Source organism: Acanthopagrus latus, chromosome 2, assembly GCF_904848185.1.
Source record: "Acanthopagrus latus isolate v.2019 chromosome 2, fAcaLat1.1, whole genome shotgun sequence".
Lineage (NCBI taxonomy): Eukaryota > Metazoa > Chordata > Actinopteri > Spariformes > Sparidae > Acanthopagrus > Acanthopagrus latus.
This window is the reverse complement of record NC_051040.1, coordinates 5,011,865-5,028,534: the sequence shown is the minus strand read 5'-3', so window position 1 is coordinate 5,028,534 and position 16,670 is coordinate 5,011,865. Positions and strand designations below refer to the sequence as shown.

General features: G+C 42.3%; 1 protein-coding gene across 4 annotated transcripts in view; it reads left to right on the top strand.

Moving 5' to 3' along the window:
- nectin1b (nectin cell adhesion molecule 1b) overlaps positions 1-16,670 on the top strand; it is a 241,141-nt gene that overhangs the window by 57,662 nt on the left and 166,809 nt on the right. For 3 of the 4 annotated variants that reach the window (XM_037122980.1, XM_037123009.1, XM_037122990.1), the window contains exon 4: positions 14,988-16,109. The exons of the other annotated variant lie outside the window; for it this stretch is intronic. In XM_037122980.1, the coding sequence (XP_036978875.1) occupies positions 16,058-16,109 (52 nt within the window). In that variant the 5' untranslated portion in view covers positions 14,988-16,057. The remainder of the gene's footprint in view (positions 1-14,987; positions 16,110-16,670) is intronic. 4 annotated transcript variants of the gene reach the window in all.

The window sequence follows — 16,670 nt, the reverse complement described above, 5'->3', positions numbered from 1 at the left end:
ACTTCTCCTCACCATGCATGTCAGACACATGCAGGAGAGAAATACCATGTTGGATCAGGCGGTGGATCAAAACCAGCACTGATCTGGTCCTGCTGCAAACCTGTAGAGCCCTTCAACGGTCTCCTCGGTGATCATAGAACCGCAGCTACAATGCATAATCTTTTTTTTTTGTTGCTGCAAGGATAAACATGTAGAGCGAATGTCGATAGGCTCGCAGTGATAACTGAGTTTTATCAACTGGCCCACAGCTCCCATCACGTCCCAAAAGTGGCCCTTGAACTAAGCTATTTGGCTATCACAGATACAGGATGTTATGAGTGGAAATCCTTCCCTTTCTTCTGTATTGTTTGCGAGATTCTGGTTAGATCAGCAACATCCACATTTTCGCTGAGGAAAACAGACTGCAATCAATTTTACCATCCTGAAGTCTTATCAGCTCAAACAGATCCTCTTTTTTATTTTTTTATTTATTTCAGCTATCTCCGTATTCTCAAATGTTGCTACCTCGGCTGAAAAAAAAAAAAAAAAACTCTTTCTCAAAACAACTTTATAAGACAGGTTGTTACCGGGAGGTGAGAGCTGATAACCCCCTGGCATGCTCAGAGGGTATTATTCAAACTCATGCAGGCAAAAAGGCATCAGAGATAGGCCGGTTTCAAACAGGGACATGAGACCAACATGACAGCATCACGTTTTTCTGATCGAGGGGTGTGGATTTATTAATCTGTGGCTTTTGACTGGGTCTTATTTCCTGTCAGACGACTTATATTCCTGCTGCATGCTTGATCTCTTTGAATCAGATTGCGCCTCTTATCAGAAGAAACAGACTGCGCAAGAGCTATCTTAAGATACTGCAGCTGGCTGAGCTCTCGATCCACGTGTCGTTCGATAGGCACATTAGCCTCATCATTACTGCAGGCCCAGTGACACAAACCGCAAGCTTTGAAGGTAACCCCCTGTTGTCGGGGCTTGCTAAATATCTAATTGAAAACCAGATGTTTCTCTCACATAAGCATTAAAGAGGATTGATCTGGAGCCGTTTCCGTGCCCCTCTCTGTGATAATGCTGAAATAAACAAGATGCATTGGAGTACCACTGATACGAACAGCTTTCCATCTCTCTGTCAGACGGAACGTGTTTTCCTGATCTCTCAGAGAAACAAACCCAAAAAAAAAAAAAAAATGTCACACCTAAATGTGTTACATCATTCAATTTCTCTGAGCTTTTACCGCAGATGAGGAACGATAATCTGACTCCGTGACTTATTTTTCAGATATTTTAGTCATAATAAAATGATGGAGCTGGCTGTTGCCGGCGGCTAAAATTTATTCAGACAGTCGGAGTAATTTAGTCGTGTGTGCACCTCCAGAATGGTCCCTGTGATGAGCCCTGTGTCACTGCCCACCCATTTCCTGATAGCCCACTGGTCACTCACCAACTCTTTCATTTTCTCTCTGCAGGCCTTTGAAGCCCGAGACTGAAATTAAAGATCTCACAGATACAATCCTCTCCTTTCAGCACTTGGGTCTTCTTTTCTGCATCTTGCTCAGCAGTTTAACTCCACAGACTTTTCTGAGAACTTAAATCTTTGTAATTTTCTGTTTTATTGTATTTTATTCTATATAATACATGAACATGCATCATTTATCAATCCACCATCACCTGCCACAACCAATCATAACCTTTTTTTTTTTTTTTTTTTTTTTTTAACAGGACATTTGGTTTACCTTTTCTCAAACAGCTTATTAGTGGAAAATGTCTTAAAGTAACAGTTCATCCCAAAAATGAAAATTCAGTCATTATCTTCATGCTGATGGAAAGTCTCCTGGTCTACAAAATATTTCTGGAGCTTCACAGCAAAACAGCACTGTAGCAATTTCCTTAATGACTTAAGTAGCTGATGATTTGCTTTGAAATATAGAAAGAAACAACTGAAAAAACATAAAATGCCTCCATGCAGTCTCTAGAAGACATTATTTACATCTTCAATGTGCGTAGGAGAGCGTGCACCACTTCAGACAACGTGTGTGCTGGCAGCTAAAGAATGTTGTTATGCCATGAAGCTCCTCGAATGGTTTTGTGGTCTGAAGTTTGGTGCTGTTCTGAGTATTATTTGTGGCTTTTTGACGGTGGCCTCTTGTTGGAGGCATATCGTGCATTATCATGTTACCATGCTACCATTTCTGAGGTTGCTAAAACTACGTAAACTAGTGGTCTGCAAACTTGATCTCTCGGCGGGGGGGGGGGGGGGCGTGTCTTACTCGGTGTCACCGTGTGTTCAACCATGGATTAAACTTACATCAGAATATCCTTTTAAGATTAACACTTCAAATCACAGCCTTGTCATTTGAATTTTGCTCTTTGCAGTGAGGCAATAAAAAATGTTCCAATGTATAAGTAAGTGGTTATATAATACAGGCTATTATGGGATTATAACATTTCCTCCAACATTAGTACATTTTTAATGTTTTGGAGCAAAAAGTCACTCTTCACTAAAACTTTTCCTGTGCGGAGTTTGTGAACACCAACTCCAGATAATCATCCCACTCAAATGACAGAATAAAATATATCTCCTGCCTGCAGTGCATTTCCTGAGAGCTTAACATAAGAGCTATTGATTGGATTTGGATGCACATCTGATGGCATTTGTAATTGTTAATATTGATGGCAGAGCAGAATATTACATTGAAATCTGCAAGAACGCAAGCGGTGATATCACTTTCTGTCTGCTGCCACGCTGTTAAAAGCATTAAAGTGTATTCATGGAGTGCAGACATTGTCTGTCTTACTTATTATGTCAATGAATCAGCAGACGGTCTCCTTCTAAAAAGTCACATCAGGTCTTTATTGTATATTCTACACTGATTGATTAAAGGAATGCCCCATTTATTTTGATAACTATTTTGATTATCTTGTTGCAAAAATGAGACAACAGAGTCAATGCAGATTGACTTTGTTACGATGAGATGGTGTCCGGCAGCTACAGCCGATAACGCTGCTCTGAAATGTACACTGTTGTAATGAATGCAACCACAGGTGAAGAATGAAAAGGTGTATAAGTTGCTATTTTGAGGCTCATTTACACCACATAACAACTGAGAAACAACCAAATTGGTCTATATGGATGTCCAGAGTCCCTTTTGTTTTTAAATTGCATACACAAAACATGTCAGAACATGTCTGTGGACTTAAACACGCATGTAGCCAACATAAGATAATATAATTCCTACACAATGCAGACATAATTGCATAGTTTATCGCATAAAGTATATGGAGATTTGCGTAGAGACCGTCCCTTGAAGCTGCTCAGTCTCCAGCTGCATGAAGGCAATAAAAGAAAAACTAGAGGTGTGGGGCAGAGAGGAGTGGTGCATATTCAAAAATAAAGACTAGAAACTACCACTCTGAGGGTAGTGGTGATTAATCCAAGAGACCACTTCTCGCTGTATTGAAGCATTAAAGTGGCGAGGAAGAAGAGTATAAAACATGCCGTCTGAAGATAATTATGGAAAACGTTTTCCTTGATCTGTCTGCTCTCCTCCAAACTCTTTGCTTGACGATACACTTGTGGTTTTAGGAATATAATATGATACTGTTTTATTCAGGGATATTTATTGTATCAACGTCTGAACATTTCCTATCCAATTATAGCGATTATAGTCTCAGTGGATAGACTGCGGCTGCAGCAGAAGGGGTGAATTTCATAACTTTTATGTGAGAAAAAACCCACCAATTATTTGCCTTTTGCTTAAGTGGAGAAAATACATGGGGAGACATACTGATGATGATAATGATGATTATACTTTATGCTTAATTAATTCATTTCCACACTGACATATGGTGACAACGGAACATTTCACTTGTTACAGCCCGGCTCATGAAGGAGAAGTGAAGCAACATCAAACCAGGTTTTTGATTTTGGTATTAATAAAATTATTTATTTAAGAGGAGATTTTGAATGAAAATAAATGAGGCAAACCTCAGAGAAAAAGGGCTGAAGAATGCTGTTTAAATCAATCAAAGGAATGCATTTTAACCAAAAGACTATTTTTAAAAGAAACCAAAACTGAAATTAAAATGTCACTGTCGAACCTTGCTCGGAAGAAAAACCAAAAGCAGCCAAAATTGCACCACTAAGCCTGACGTTTCTAAACCAGGGAATTGCTTTTATTTAATTCTAATTAAATTTGATTTAATTTAATTTAATTTATGTGACTACAGACCATGATTACAGGGTCAGGAACACTAACAAAATGTGAGCCACTCACAAAACAATAGCACACAACATGGCCAAAATACAACAAATCTTACTTTAAAAATGGAAATTATATATTCTATTTTATATGATATAGTTTGCAATTAACTTTTTCTTCATCTGATTCCCAACAAAAATAATTGGTGTGTTTAAAAATAGGCCTGGCCCAGTCCCGACATAGTCTGAGGAGTGCCTCAGTGCTAGTTCACAAGGAATAAACACTAATTGACACAACAGTCTGGCAAAACAACGAGAGGCACAGCAGCGAGCTGGCAGGCTGAAGACATCAGCCGCCCTGACTGTAGAGCTGGCCAGACATTTGTCATTTCCAGTCCCCAAATTGTCTCCTCTGGATTGGAGGGCCAAGAACGGGTGCCACTCCAATCAGGGTGCACGGGATGTCAGACAGGAAGCAGTACATGGAGTGCAGCAAGTGGATCCAATCATGTGCGAGGGGGGCCACACATCCAAAATCAGCATGGACATCAAAACACTACAAGAAAGTTTAAACACATGAGGTGGGCGTCATCAGCCACTGCACAGAACAACGAGTCTGAACAGCAGCGGAGGGACAGGTCGCTTTCAAATAACATCAAATCAAAATGTTAAACAGCTCAATGTCGGCTCCCCCTAGTGGTCGTAGTAATAGTGACGGGAACAAAGGAGGGTGTCATGTGACAAAAAAAGAGTGGCAAAGTCATCATATGGAGGAGCTTTGGGAAGGTGGATGGATGAGACACATCCAGACTTTCACCCAGGAGATCGGTCATGTCCTGTGTGCAACCACAAGTCAGTGTTGATTCACTGTGGCATGCGTAACGTTTGTACTTCACTAGAAAACATACGTAACATAGCCTGCTTATATTAACCCAAACCAAGATCTTCTGGAAAACTTAACCAAGTATCTGTAAGTTACAAACTGCGACCGTTTCCAGCCTGTCCTCATCAGTGAAAACAACATATTGGTGGACTGTCAAAGTAGTTCATTCTGACCCATGCTTATGTTTCTTGGTAGGCAGCGACCTCTAGTGGCTGTAATATTTACCATGGCAGCGAAGGAGGGCATCAGGTAAAGTAGTATGAGGAGGGATAATGTCTTCATTAAGATGAAGGGTCAAGTTAAACCAGATCAGGACTTCAACTGTGATTTATTTGAATTTACTAATGTAGTTAAGTAACATCCCACACGTAATGTAATTGAGGTTACATCCACAATGTACATTTTCTAACCCAAACTACAGTGTTTTCCTAAACCCAACCAAACCGTGAGCTCACGACAAAGGTCCAGTTAGCCTGTCGCTGGTACTCCCCAACGGTCATTAGGACATGTTGCAAATGACATACTAATTCTGGGTATATGTTGTGTCAGGCATCTGTTCCAAGAGGTTGGAGCATGATGGCGACTGGCTTAAAAGTTCTTTTCAGACTCTTCTCCCATCTGAACTGCTGGCTTATTTAAAGTGTTTCTTACATCAGTGCCAGACCTGCAGTGGCCTTTTGTGTCACTCCTCCCTAATAAACTTATGCTAATAAGCTGCTGGTAAATAAATCATGAAATATAAATAGAAGTTAATAGGCTCCAACAGAAAGCATGTATCTCTCTGAAAACACTTCTAATGATGTATTCCTTTGAAATAAAGTAATGAAATCACCCGCCTCGGGCAGTAGTCTGGAATAGCCTGAGCCTGACGCAGACAGCATTTCAAAATGTCCAATCTTGGTTTTTCTACATTTACTTTGCATTCATTTACATAGTCCAAGGAAAACAGCATTTCCTATAAACCCATCTCTTTTCCTGTCATCACCCACATATTGTCTGGTTGTTGGTTCATCATGTCTGTTTGCATACATGTGTGCTTGCTCACTTCAGTCTGTAATAAGCATAAGAGGAAACAAACCCTCTTATTACTGTAATAGCTGATATTTGTTGTCTGCAAACAGCACATCGGGGGTGCACAGTGTTCTGGAAGCATCGGCTCGACGAGGGGTTGGGTTTAATGATCGTATTGTAGGTGACACAGCAGATGATAGACAATATAATTACATAAACAAGTAATTTGGTTAACTTAATGCTGAATCATCAAGCATCCCAACTGGAGGACTGAGACTCTGATAGTAACATAATGGCAGAGCAGCTGTGTCACCTTCGGGTGTCCTCCTCAGAGTCTAACAGAAGGAGTTTTTTTTTTTTTTTTTTTTTTTGTAGTTATTAGTGTGTAAATTTGCTGATGTAGTCGTATACAGTGTGTTGACAATGCTGTGGAAGTTTGTTTTTTCTTTCCCCCACATTACTTTTTGACCTTGCTTCGACTCTTTGCTCTCTGGATACCACAGTCAAGAGGTGTGGTTTGTGGGCGTAGCTGCTTTTAAATTGTCCTTAAATATTCTCGTGGCGTCCTCAAGCCGAGGTAATGGAGACTCTTTATTTTCTTACGAGGATTCTCGCGGCACCACTGGGGCTTGTTTTCCCGCACTGCAAATCCTTGTTATGTAGCAGGAGGAAGGATGTCAATTATATTAGGCGTTTTTATCAGACAGGACATGCCTGGGACATTTTCTGCAAAATTTGTGAAGCGCATGTGCTAAACCGTGCCTTTGAATGCTGGCACAAAAGCTGGATTCAATTCGTTCACCATTCAGCAATCAATTCAGCAAAGTGGATATTCTTCAAAATTCAAAAAAAAAAAAACTGAAAAAGCTTTTGGCATGAAAAGGTTTTCATAACGAAGCAGGAGATATCCGAATGAATGCTCGACCATTAGCAAATGAGGGAGTTTCTATTTACAATTTGAATTGATGGGATTGAAAGCAAATCAACGCCGGCTGGCACACATGGACATCAGTAACCTGCCTTCCACAGCTTTAGAGGAACCTCTAAAGAGAAACCTCGTCTATTTTTAGCGCTGATGAGTGAAATAAATGTGGCTTATTGCCACCAGGAAGGTACTGTGATTACGAAGCCGTGAGTGATTTAGGGACGGGCTGATAGCACCCTCAGAAAGATAATTTATTTTCCATGTGTGTGAGAGCAGCAACATCCACATTTTAACAAGGCAGCCAGTCACAGTGGAGACAGCCCAGCCGAGCTATAGGCGGCTGAAGTGGCTTGAAAATGAGCCCATTGATAGATAGTTAAAACCATGTAACTTAGCAAGTGCTGCCACGCATGTGATCCATCTCATTATCCTCGGAGCAGAGATTTTATCCTGCTGCCACTGCAAAAGTGCCTCCGTGCTGAGATGTGGCTGTTGGATCCACAGTTTGCAAAGATAATGCAATCACAACACTTCTGCATGGCTTCAGCCGGAGCCGAGAGCCACAGAAATCGTGGGTGAATGTATCAGAATAGCTTTGAAAAATGGGAGAATGTAAAGAATCAGAGATGTTGGAGGGAGAATTCACACCGACAGGGCATATCACGGCGGCTCACAGCTTCAGTTTGACTCACATCTTTAAGTAAGTAATGATTAGGTTGGTAACACTTCATAATAAGACTATGGACGATCATTTGATGCAGGAATTAATGGAGGATGTATCGTGAATCCCTGTCCATTAATAAAACGATCAAGTCACTGTAACCCCGTGATTAGTTCATCATCAGTCAAGAAATGCTAATTCACAGTCACGTCATACACTAATTGATGTGTTATCAGGTTAAGACTGATTGCAGTTGCATTAAACTCTCAAAGTTTCTGACCCATATGTTTCCTCTCTCAGAGCGGCGCCAGTTTCTTGGGGAGGTCACAGGGGAAGTTACAGGAGAGGTTATCAGGGTAACGACTGTGGGTGATACTATATTTTGATACTACAACATATCATCGCTGGCACATTCAAGGCTTTCGAAGCATCAGACAAGCGGGCTAAGTGATAATAGTAGTGTTAGCAGCGCTGACATGATGAAGTTGTGAACCTAGAACTTCATGAAGGATGATGCTGCAAATCAATCGCTGTAAGAAGGAGGATTAGCCGTTCGATTTAAGTGACACTGTGATACTGTGGCTATGACACTGCCCATGATGGATACTAGGAATAATATGGATTAAAAAAAAACATAAACAAATAGATCGGGAGCTGCTCTGAGACAAGACGAGCAGACACACGGGTCGGGAAAAAAGTTTAACTGAACTCAAATCCAGCAAACTTCATCACACGTCAGTAAAAAATAATTCATTGATGATCTATCAGGCGTACTAATCACATAAAGTCATAGTAACTTGTTCATTTGTCGATGGCGAGCAGCAGGGATTCGTGACACACCCTGTGTTAAATAATCATTAGTTACGAGCATCGCGGCAATTAAGAAACTCGATTAGAATTCAGCTCCCACTTTATTTATGTGATATTGTGTCCAGATATGCTGTGGAGCCAGCAGAAGCCCCCTTTTCTCTCTGCTCAGCTCTCTGCCACAATACTTCCCTTTTTCTTAAACAGCCCATGAGCTAAGGCTAATGCTCATTCATTAGTGGCAGCTAGGTAGCAGACAGAGGTCAATTGTATCCCTGCAGATTTGACTGCGTGCCCGTGCAGCAGCCTTCACTGTGGGCTGTTATCCACTCATTTGTCAGCCGCCTAGTTTACTCGTCTACTGTAGTCGGTGAATAACAGGATGTGGCTTCTGCTACTTTATTAGAGATTGATTTCCTCTTTAAGTTGGAAACATTTTCCCTAAACGTTCCCCGAAGGGAAAGACTTATCCAAAGTCTTTCTCTCGCACACACATTAACCGCACACACATACACCCACATGTGCCAGTACATCATCTTTCCTTGTCTCGTAACTGAAACACATCAGGATTCATAAATAAAAGACCGAATACCTGCTCGATGCTCACAATTTGAAATGCTGACGGCTGCGGTGCATCATCTGTATTTCTTTAGTCAGCCATCATTTTTGTGCTTTGGCTTGGTTTTAGAATAAAAAAAGAAAAAGAAAAAAAAAACAAAAAACACAGCCCTGAACTCTGGGTGTGTATTGTGTTTGGCTTGACAAAGAAGAATCACCAGGTTTTCTCACAGTAACAAGGTCTTTTGTTATGATTACAAAATATTTTCTTTTTTTTTTATTACAAAGCCTGTTTCCTCTCTTATGAAAACGAATGTAGTATCATCACAGGGCGTTTTTCTTATTGTCACGCACACATTAGAATCCTCGTCTTGGCCAATGAAAACACATCTCTGCTTTAACCACAGTTCAGTTGCATCTACTTATTATCAGTAACGACAACGTGATGCAGGTAATCACATCCATCGATCATTAACAATGTATTAATTGTTGTAGGTTATTTCTTGTGGAAGACAACAAATCTAATGTATCTGATTCTGGCTTCTTAAATGTGAATATTTTGCCCTAAATGTTACTGTATTTTCTGTTATTTAGTCTTTCGATAACTGCAAACTGAATATCTTTGTGCTCTGGACAAAACAAGACATTTGAGGATGCCATCATGGGCTTTTGGAAACATTTCAAACCATTCTCAATTAATCAACAGAGGAAATAGATGACAGTGTTTACATTGATTGATTTTTATTAGCTTGCTGGTTTTCATTGATAATTCCAGGCTAATACATCACATTTAGAATATTCTGCAAGCCTTCAGAGGATTTCTAGACCTAATCAGTTGCCTAGTATGTGTGTAAGTATGTTTCTTATGCTGAAGGCATCCAGGAAACCAAAGATGCCTTGACAGTATCAGCTTTTCTGTTTGATATTTGCATTTTTCTGTCTCAAATCAGGCACCGCAATGGAGTCGTAGCAACAACCACAGCAGCCTGTAAAAGGTTGAATTTAATTCAGTTCATTTCACATTATGGCAATATTATTCATCCTGTATGGGACAGTTCACAGGACTCCATTAAATATGCAAGCGACATTAAACACGACACAGAGAATATACTGTGTGTTTCGCATGAAACATAGCAGAGTCCAGATGTTTTCATTTGCATATTGGTTGAGTTGAAGTGCAATAAGCATACAGAGGACAGGTGTCGGATCCATATGTATATTTAAAAGTCCTTATGTCCACTGTTAGAACCCTCATAAACCATCATATTTATAATTCTCATCTGACTGTTGCCATGCAGGTATTTTCCTTCCCCGAGGTTTCAGAGATGAGAGTCTTTTTTTCTCTGGCCTTTTCTACTAAGAGTTTAACTCTCGAAGATTTCGGCTTTTCTCCTTCCAGTGATTCTGGCGCGCACGCTGTTAATGCCAGAGAGCCAATTTCTGTCCCTTTGATTGGATATTTGAAGCAAGAGATAATACACTGTCAAAAAAAAAAAACACCGTAAACGTTTGATAAGACCTTTTTCCTTTTCCTGCCTCTCCGTTCTCTCTGAAGGAGATTAGTTGCCTCATGTGGCGCAGTGTTGGCTTCCCTCCTCTACGCTTGTGTTGGTGTGTTTTTGAGGACTTTTCATAGTTTTACCTGCTGACATCACTCAGTTGCAGGACTGAGAACATAAAAACATACAAATGTAAGTCTGTTGGGTGGAATAATTACTCTCCACTGCATTGAGTCATTATTTCAAAATGGTCGATCTTTTTTTGTTTTTGTTGTTTCTCTGCAGCCATATAATTGCACATCATTAACTGTTGGGAGGAATCAGTTAATAGCGGCCTGGCAGGGCTCTTTGTTGTTTTCTAAATATTAAAATGCCGCATGCATGATGAAGTCTGCTCCCTGACTGAGGATCATGTTTTGTGAGATCTTTATATGTTGAAGGATCGGCGCAGATATAATTAAACACCGTAGATCAGTCTTTGTGCAGACCAAACACGGAGAGCTGGAGACATAGATTTCTCTATCACATGTTTTTCAGGCCAGAGAAACTAACAGTTTTGGATCAAACGAGTCGTCTGCTCTCCAGGGAGGCAGACTTGGGTCAGGCCCAATGCAGATTTCATGCTATTCTGGACCGCTGAAAACCTGGATTCTCTTTCGCTCATCAGCACTTTGCCAAAGTTCTGACATCATTTTTGTGCTCACAATTGCAAGTTTGCGACAGCTTACATCGGGTCACCAATACGACAGATGTCGGGTTTTATAAATCAGTGTTTGCATCAGTGCCGGCGGTGATGACAGATTTAGGGTCCGAAGCAGATTAGAGTCATGCCCTGTGTCACAGTTATTGATATCAGACACACTGTAAGGGGATGAGGTTGTTTTTGTTTATTGAGTTTTCTGGGCTTGCAGCAGATTAGATTCTCTGCTGTTTTTCCAAAATAAGAGAAGTGAGTCTTATAATAAGAGGAAAAGATCATATGACACAGTTGATGATTCATCCCTTTGTCCCAGTAAATCACATCAGCTTAGAACACACATTCTAGTCCATCATGTATTTTTCATTCTGACATTTGCAATTCATCATATTGAGCACTTTTGGTATAAAGTAATGATCTTGAAGATTTGACTTTCAAAATAAAGCTTGCGGAAAAACATCTCAGGTAATGGTCACAGTTTTGTGTAAAACACTTGACTGGGTTTGGGAGAAGAATTGAGTTTGGGTGGGAAGAAGTCCAACTGATTGTCGGGTGCTTGAGGGAAATAAACCCTGTGTGAAAGCTTTGTGTTAGAGTCATCCATCTATCGCGAATCCATCTTCCTACATCGGCCTTTATGCTAAGTTTCATCCTTTGCTCCTGTCATCATCGCCCCCTGCTGGTACTGCACCACCTTTCACACCCACTTTTCACACCTAACTGAGGCACTATAATTGTATCCTCCAGTGGATCAACAGGTGGGTGACATGCTTTGGTGTGATGCTGGGCTAGACAGTTGTTGCAGGTTATAAAATGTTTGAAATTGGTGTTATGGCAACTTAAAACCTAATAATTTGTCCTGCTTGAAAGCCAGTTCCTCCTAGTGTACGACTGCCTCTACTGTTAGCTCAAACTGTCATCATCAAAACATAAATTGCTTTCTCTCTGCAGAGAAATGCATCATCACCGTTTCTTTGACGTTGATGTATTAATCAGAAAACCTCTCATCTGTTACCTTTATTGAACCGACCCCATGATTTAGCCATCTTTACTTTTACTCCTGCATCTCTAAATGGTCATTATGCAGAGCAGTTCCTGAATCTCCTCACCGGCTCGGGCATCGCCTTGAGCGCCGACGCGAGCTGTAGTTCAGAATGAGTGTATCAAATTTCATCAGCTCGCCTGTAAATCAATCACAGCCGCGGCCGCTCGATGGCAGGGGCAGCGGAGTTAATGCACCAAAGTCAAGAGGCAGACCTGGACTTTTTTTTTATTTTTTTTATTTTAGATATTATTAGTCAAGGGAAGTTTGCAGAGATCCTGAACTTGCACTGATTTACATGCTCGCTGCGAAGCGGGACCGCGGCTGACCAATGAGCAACTACCACTGGGGAACTTACTAGCATTTCTCAAGGGCACATAATTAAAAAAAAAAAATATTAATAAATATTGGATGTTCCCTTCCTGCTCTCCAAATGTTCAATCTTCATCAAACTTCAATGAGAGCCAGCACCTCGTAAAGTATCACTGGCTCTATATTTTTAAATCAACACATTAGTAATAATGTCTCAGCACTGTGTCTTAACAGCCTCGGGCTGCGGCTGCGCTGACCTTTTAAAGGTTTATAAAGTGAAGTGATTATCTTCCAAATGGTAAAATGTAGTGTAAATGTAATAATTAATTCACTGTATATTGTATTCATAGTTGTTGATGTACTCCTGCCGTTGTGTGCGTTCACCGACAGACAGTAAAACATCTCAGCTGCAGAGTACACAGTGTACGTTCAGCTGGAGTGACTCCATTTGGTAAAAACCATTACTTTGAAAACAAGCACACAGAATTTCAAGTAGCGTCCCCTTTTGTTTTTCTTCTTACAAAACAAAATGTCAAGCCTGGAGCTTATCGGTGTGCTCCCAGAATGCACCAGTCTGGCTTTATTGTGTTCAACAGGATTGTAGGCTTGTTGGTTAACTTCGCATCCTTCACTTATAAATGATAACGTGTGGCGCGTGTGGTTTGCCACTTAATACGGGTTTGATTTATGTTGCCGTGTCACACTGACCCTAATAACCAATTGGCCCCGTTGCTGTTTCGTCCTACCAGGTGATTCCTCTTGCTGCTCGGCAGGTAATTCAGTGGTGCTGATAGTGAATCATGACCAAAACACAGGATTCTGACGGCATGCAAAACCTGCATCGAGAAAGCGACCGTGCAAAACGTTAAGCGTGTCGGTCCTGGTGTGTTTTAATTATCTGAAGAAGTACTGTCCACAAGAGGGAAGTGTTATCACATTCATCCTGCCATTCGTTTACAGGCAGCTCATTCACATGCCTGGTCCTGTCCGGTCGCCTCAGGAGGAATGAGCAGCTGAGGAAGTGAAGAGGAAGGAAGTGAGGAAGGAAGGAAGGAAAAGAAGGGGGCTGGGTGTGGCGCATCAGCTCACAGCTGGCACATGAGGTAAAAAAGACCCCCGCCTCCCTCCCTTCCTCCCTCCCTTCCTCCCTCCCTCCCTCCCTCCCTTCCTCCCTCCCTCCCTTCCTCCCTCCCTCTAATGCACAAGCATACACTTAAACACCAAGAAAATTACTCCTGTAAATCATTTTTCCCCTCTAAGATTGATTTTTTCCAGTGTCACTGCAGGAACGATGACTCCGAGGATGACTCTTTGGATCATATTTTATCTTCAGCTGCCCCACCCTGACTTATTTGTTAAACTTGTGGTTTGAATGTGGTTTGGGGTGTTTCTGTGTGTGGGGGGGTGATGGGGGTCCATGATCGTGCCCTGAATGTGAAAAACACAGCTGCTTTCTCACGCATACACAAATCCTATGAAAATTAAAGATGCAGTATGTAAGACTTGTTGAGTCTTGAATTCATACTGCAGACAAGCAGGGGGCAGCGTATCACCAGTGTGACTGCTGAATGCTGCTACTGGTAGCTGCTGTTTGCTGCTTTACTCAGTTAGACGTGCAGCTCGCTGGGTGATCGTAGTAGCATTACAGATCAGGACGGGTCGCGGCTAGCTGGTTAGCATGCTAACTTCAGCATATGTCTCAGCAGCACAATACATGAGGTCAAAACTCTAATTTTATCACTTTCTGTTCATAATTTTGATTATTTTTTGAATGTTTTAAACTAACATTCCTACATATTGCACCTTTAATGATGCAACAACAGATAAATGTGGCTCTTTTTCTTGTGTTTCGTCGCCTGACCTTGTTATGTGGCTCTATGAGATGATTTAATTTTCATTTAATTTGATTTGTTTAACCGTGTTCAGCCTTTCTAATCGGGACACGACAAAACACACTAAAAATCTAGACTTGATTTGTCCGACTGTCATACTGGCTTTCAGTCGACGTCCTCAACCTTTGAAGGAACTTTTGATTTTAATAAAATAAAAAGCCACAAAGCTTCAGTTGATTCTATATCAGTCCTCAAGGTTTCTTTGGGATTTCAAACATATGAGTGGTGTTTCATTTCAGCATGACTGTACAGCCTGTGTGCCCCCCTCCTCCTCCTCCTCATGGATCCATCTCCATCCTCCTAAAAATACTCCTTGTCTCTATCACCCTCTGCGCCACACCGGGAGTCCTTTCTGGAGACGTTTCGATGCGCAACAAAAAGTTTGAGTCACTTCCTGGAGAGGGGGGTCTAACCAGGCAGCAGGCTCGCTTCTTCCAGGGGATGGGTTTTTTTTTTTTTTTTTTTTAGCTTTTTCCTTTTTTTTCTCTCCTCTTTTTTTCTTTTGCAGGACAATCCAGGCTCCTCCCTTCATGCACAACGTCACCCGATCCCGATCTCTCTCTCTCTCCCAAAGCGTCAGCGATAGTCAGCAACACACACACTGTGGTGGCGGATCAGCGGGGCGGTGCGCAGAGCAGAGCAGAGCAGAGCAGAGCGGGATAAAGCTACACTGTGTCTCATCCACACAAAACAGGAGCGAGGAGAGGAAAAAGGAAACACAGAACCAGAGGAGGGAGCGCATCCGACCATTCCCCGCACTTTCCAGCAACTTCACCGGGGCCTGGTGTGTGCTGATCTCTCCGGCTTGGGACAACCGGGAACTTAACGGGGAACTAAGACAAAAAAAAAGCGGGACGGTGCCGGCAGATTATTTGTGTCACACACACACACACACACACGCAATCACACGCATTAAGAAAATAAAAAAAGCGACGTTTCCCTCCGGAGCAACTGCGCGACAGTTGGGAACTTCCCAGCGCAGCATCGATCGAGGACCTCCCGCCCACCTCACCTCCGATACACACGCCTGGAAAAGGAGGGAGAGAGAGAGAGGGAGAGAGAGAGGGAGAGAGAGAGAGAGAGAGAGGGAGAGAGAGAGAGAGAGAGAGAGAGTCCTGCAGCCGCTGCGGTGGATGGAGCAACAAAGGCTGGATGGTGAAACGAGTAGAGCCGCTCTGATCACAACTCTCCTTCCTCTGCTCGCCTGAAAGACTACCCCCGCTCTCCCGCAGCACCGCCTGGATCTCATTTCTTTCTGCTAGAGGGGGGGAGACTCTTCCAGGGCAAAACTCTCCCTCCAGACGTGAAATTGATGCTTTGGCACGGAGGAGAAGCGCACCGAAAAGTCTCCTGCTGCCGCTGCTGGTGCCGCTCAGTGAGGGACGAGGACTAGTTCTGGGGGCGCCGAAGTGGGATTTTTTTGTCTCTGCAAGAAGAAGAATAAGTTACATGCTCGGTGTTTGTCGTCTCGAGTGAGAGAGCCCCCCTCCCTCCTTCTGTTCGACCACTCTCAGGTTATCACCAGAGGAAGAAATCCGGATAGTTTTTATTTTTTGTTGTGTTTTTGAGGGGAGAGCCATGGCGATGTGTGTGGGGATGTGGATACTCCTGCTGGCGCTGCACGTCCAAGGTAAGAAAAAAAACACACGCAACACACAGTGTGCGTGCGCTGCGTGATTGTTTTTGCAATGACACTTGATTGATGCGTGGATGTGCGGATCGATGGCTCCCCGCAAAGACGTGCAAATGTGTGTGTGTGTGTGTGTGTGTGTGTGTGTGTGTGTGTGTGTGAGAAGTGTAAAGTGTTTTCAGTGGAAGCATCCACACGGCTGCAGAATACTCATCTGTCTGCGGGAGGAGTGAATTTACTCGGGCAGCAGGCAGATGGCGATATATGCGAACCGTGTCGGGCCCGACAGAGAGCCCAAGTTTGAACCCAGTGTCTCGTTGTGATGTGGACCGGGATCCACAGAGAGCTCCTGCATGATGACTGGACCCTGTGGTGGGCCTGTTCTCCCTCAGCCCCCCTCTGTCTGTCTGTCTGTCTGTCTGTCTGTCTGTCTGTCTGTCTGTCTGTCAGCCACTAATCTGAATTTAGTGACCAGACATAACATCCAAATCCTTCATTTTTTTGTGTTAATCTGTGGATTTAAACCCACTGGCCTTTTACTGTTATTTAGAATTATTATTA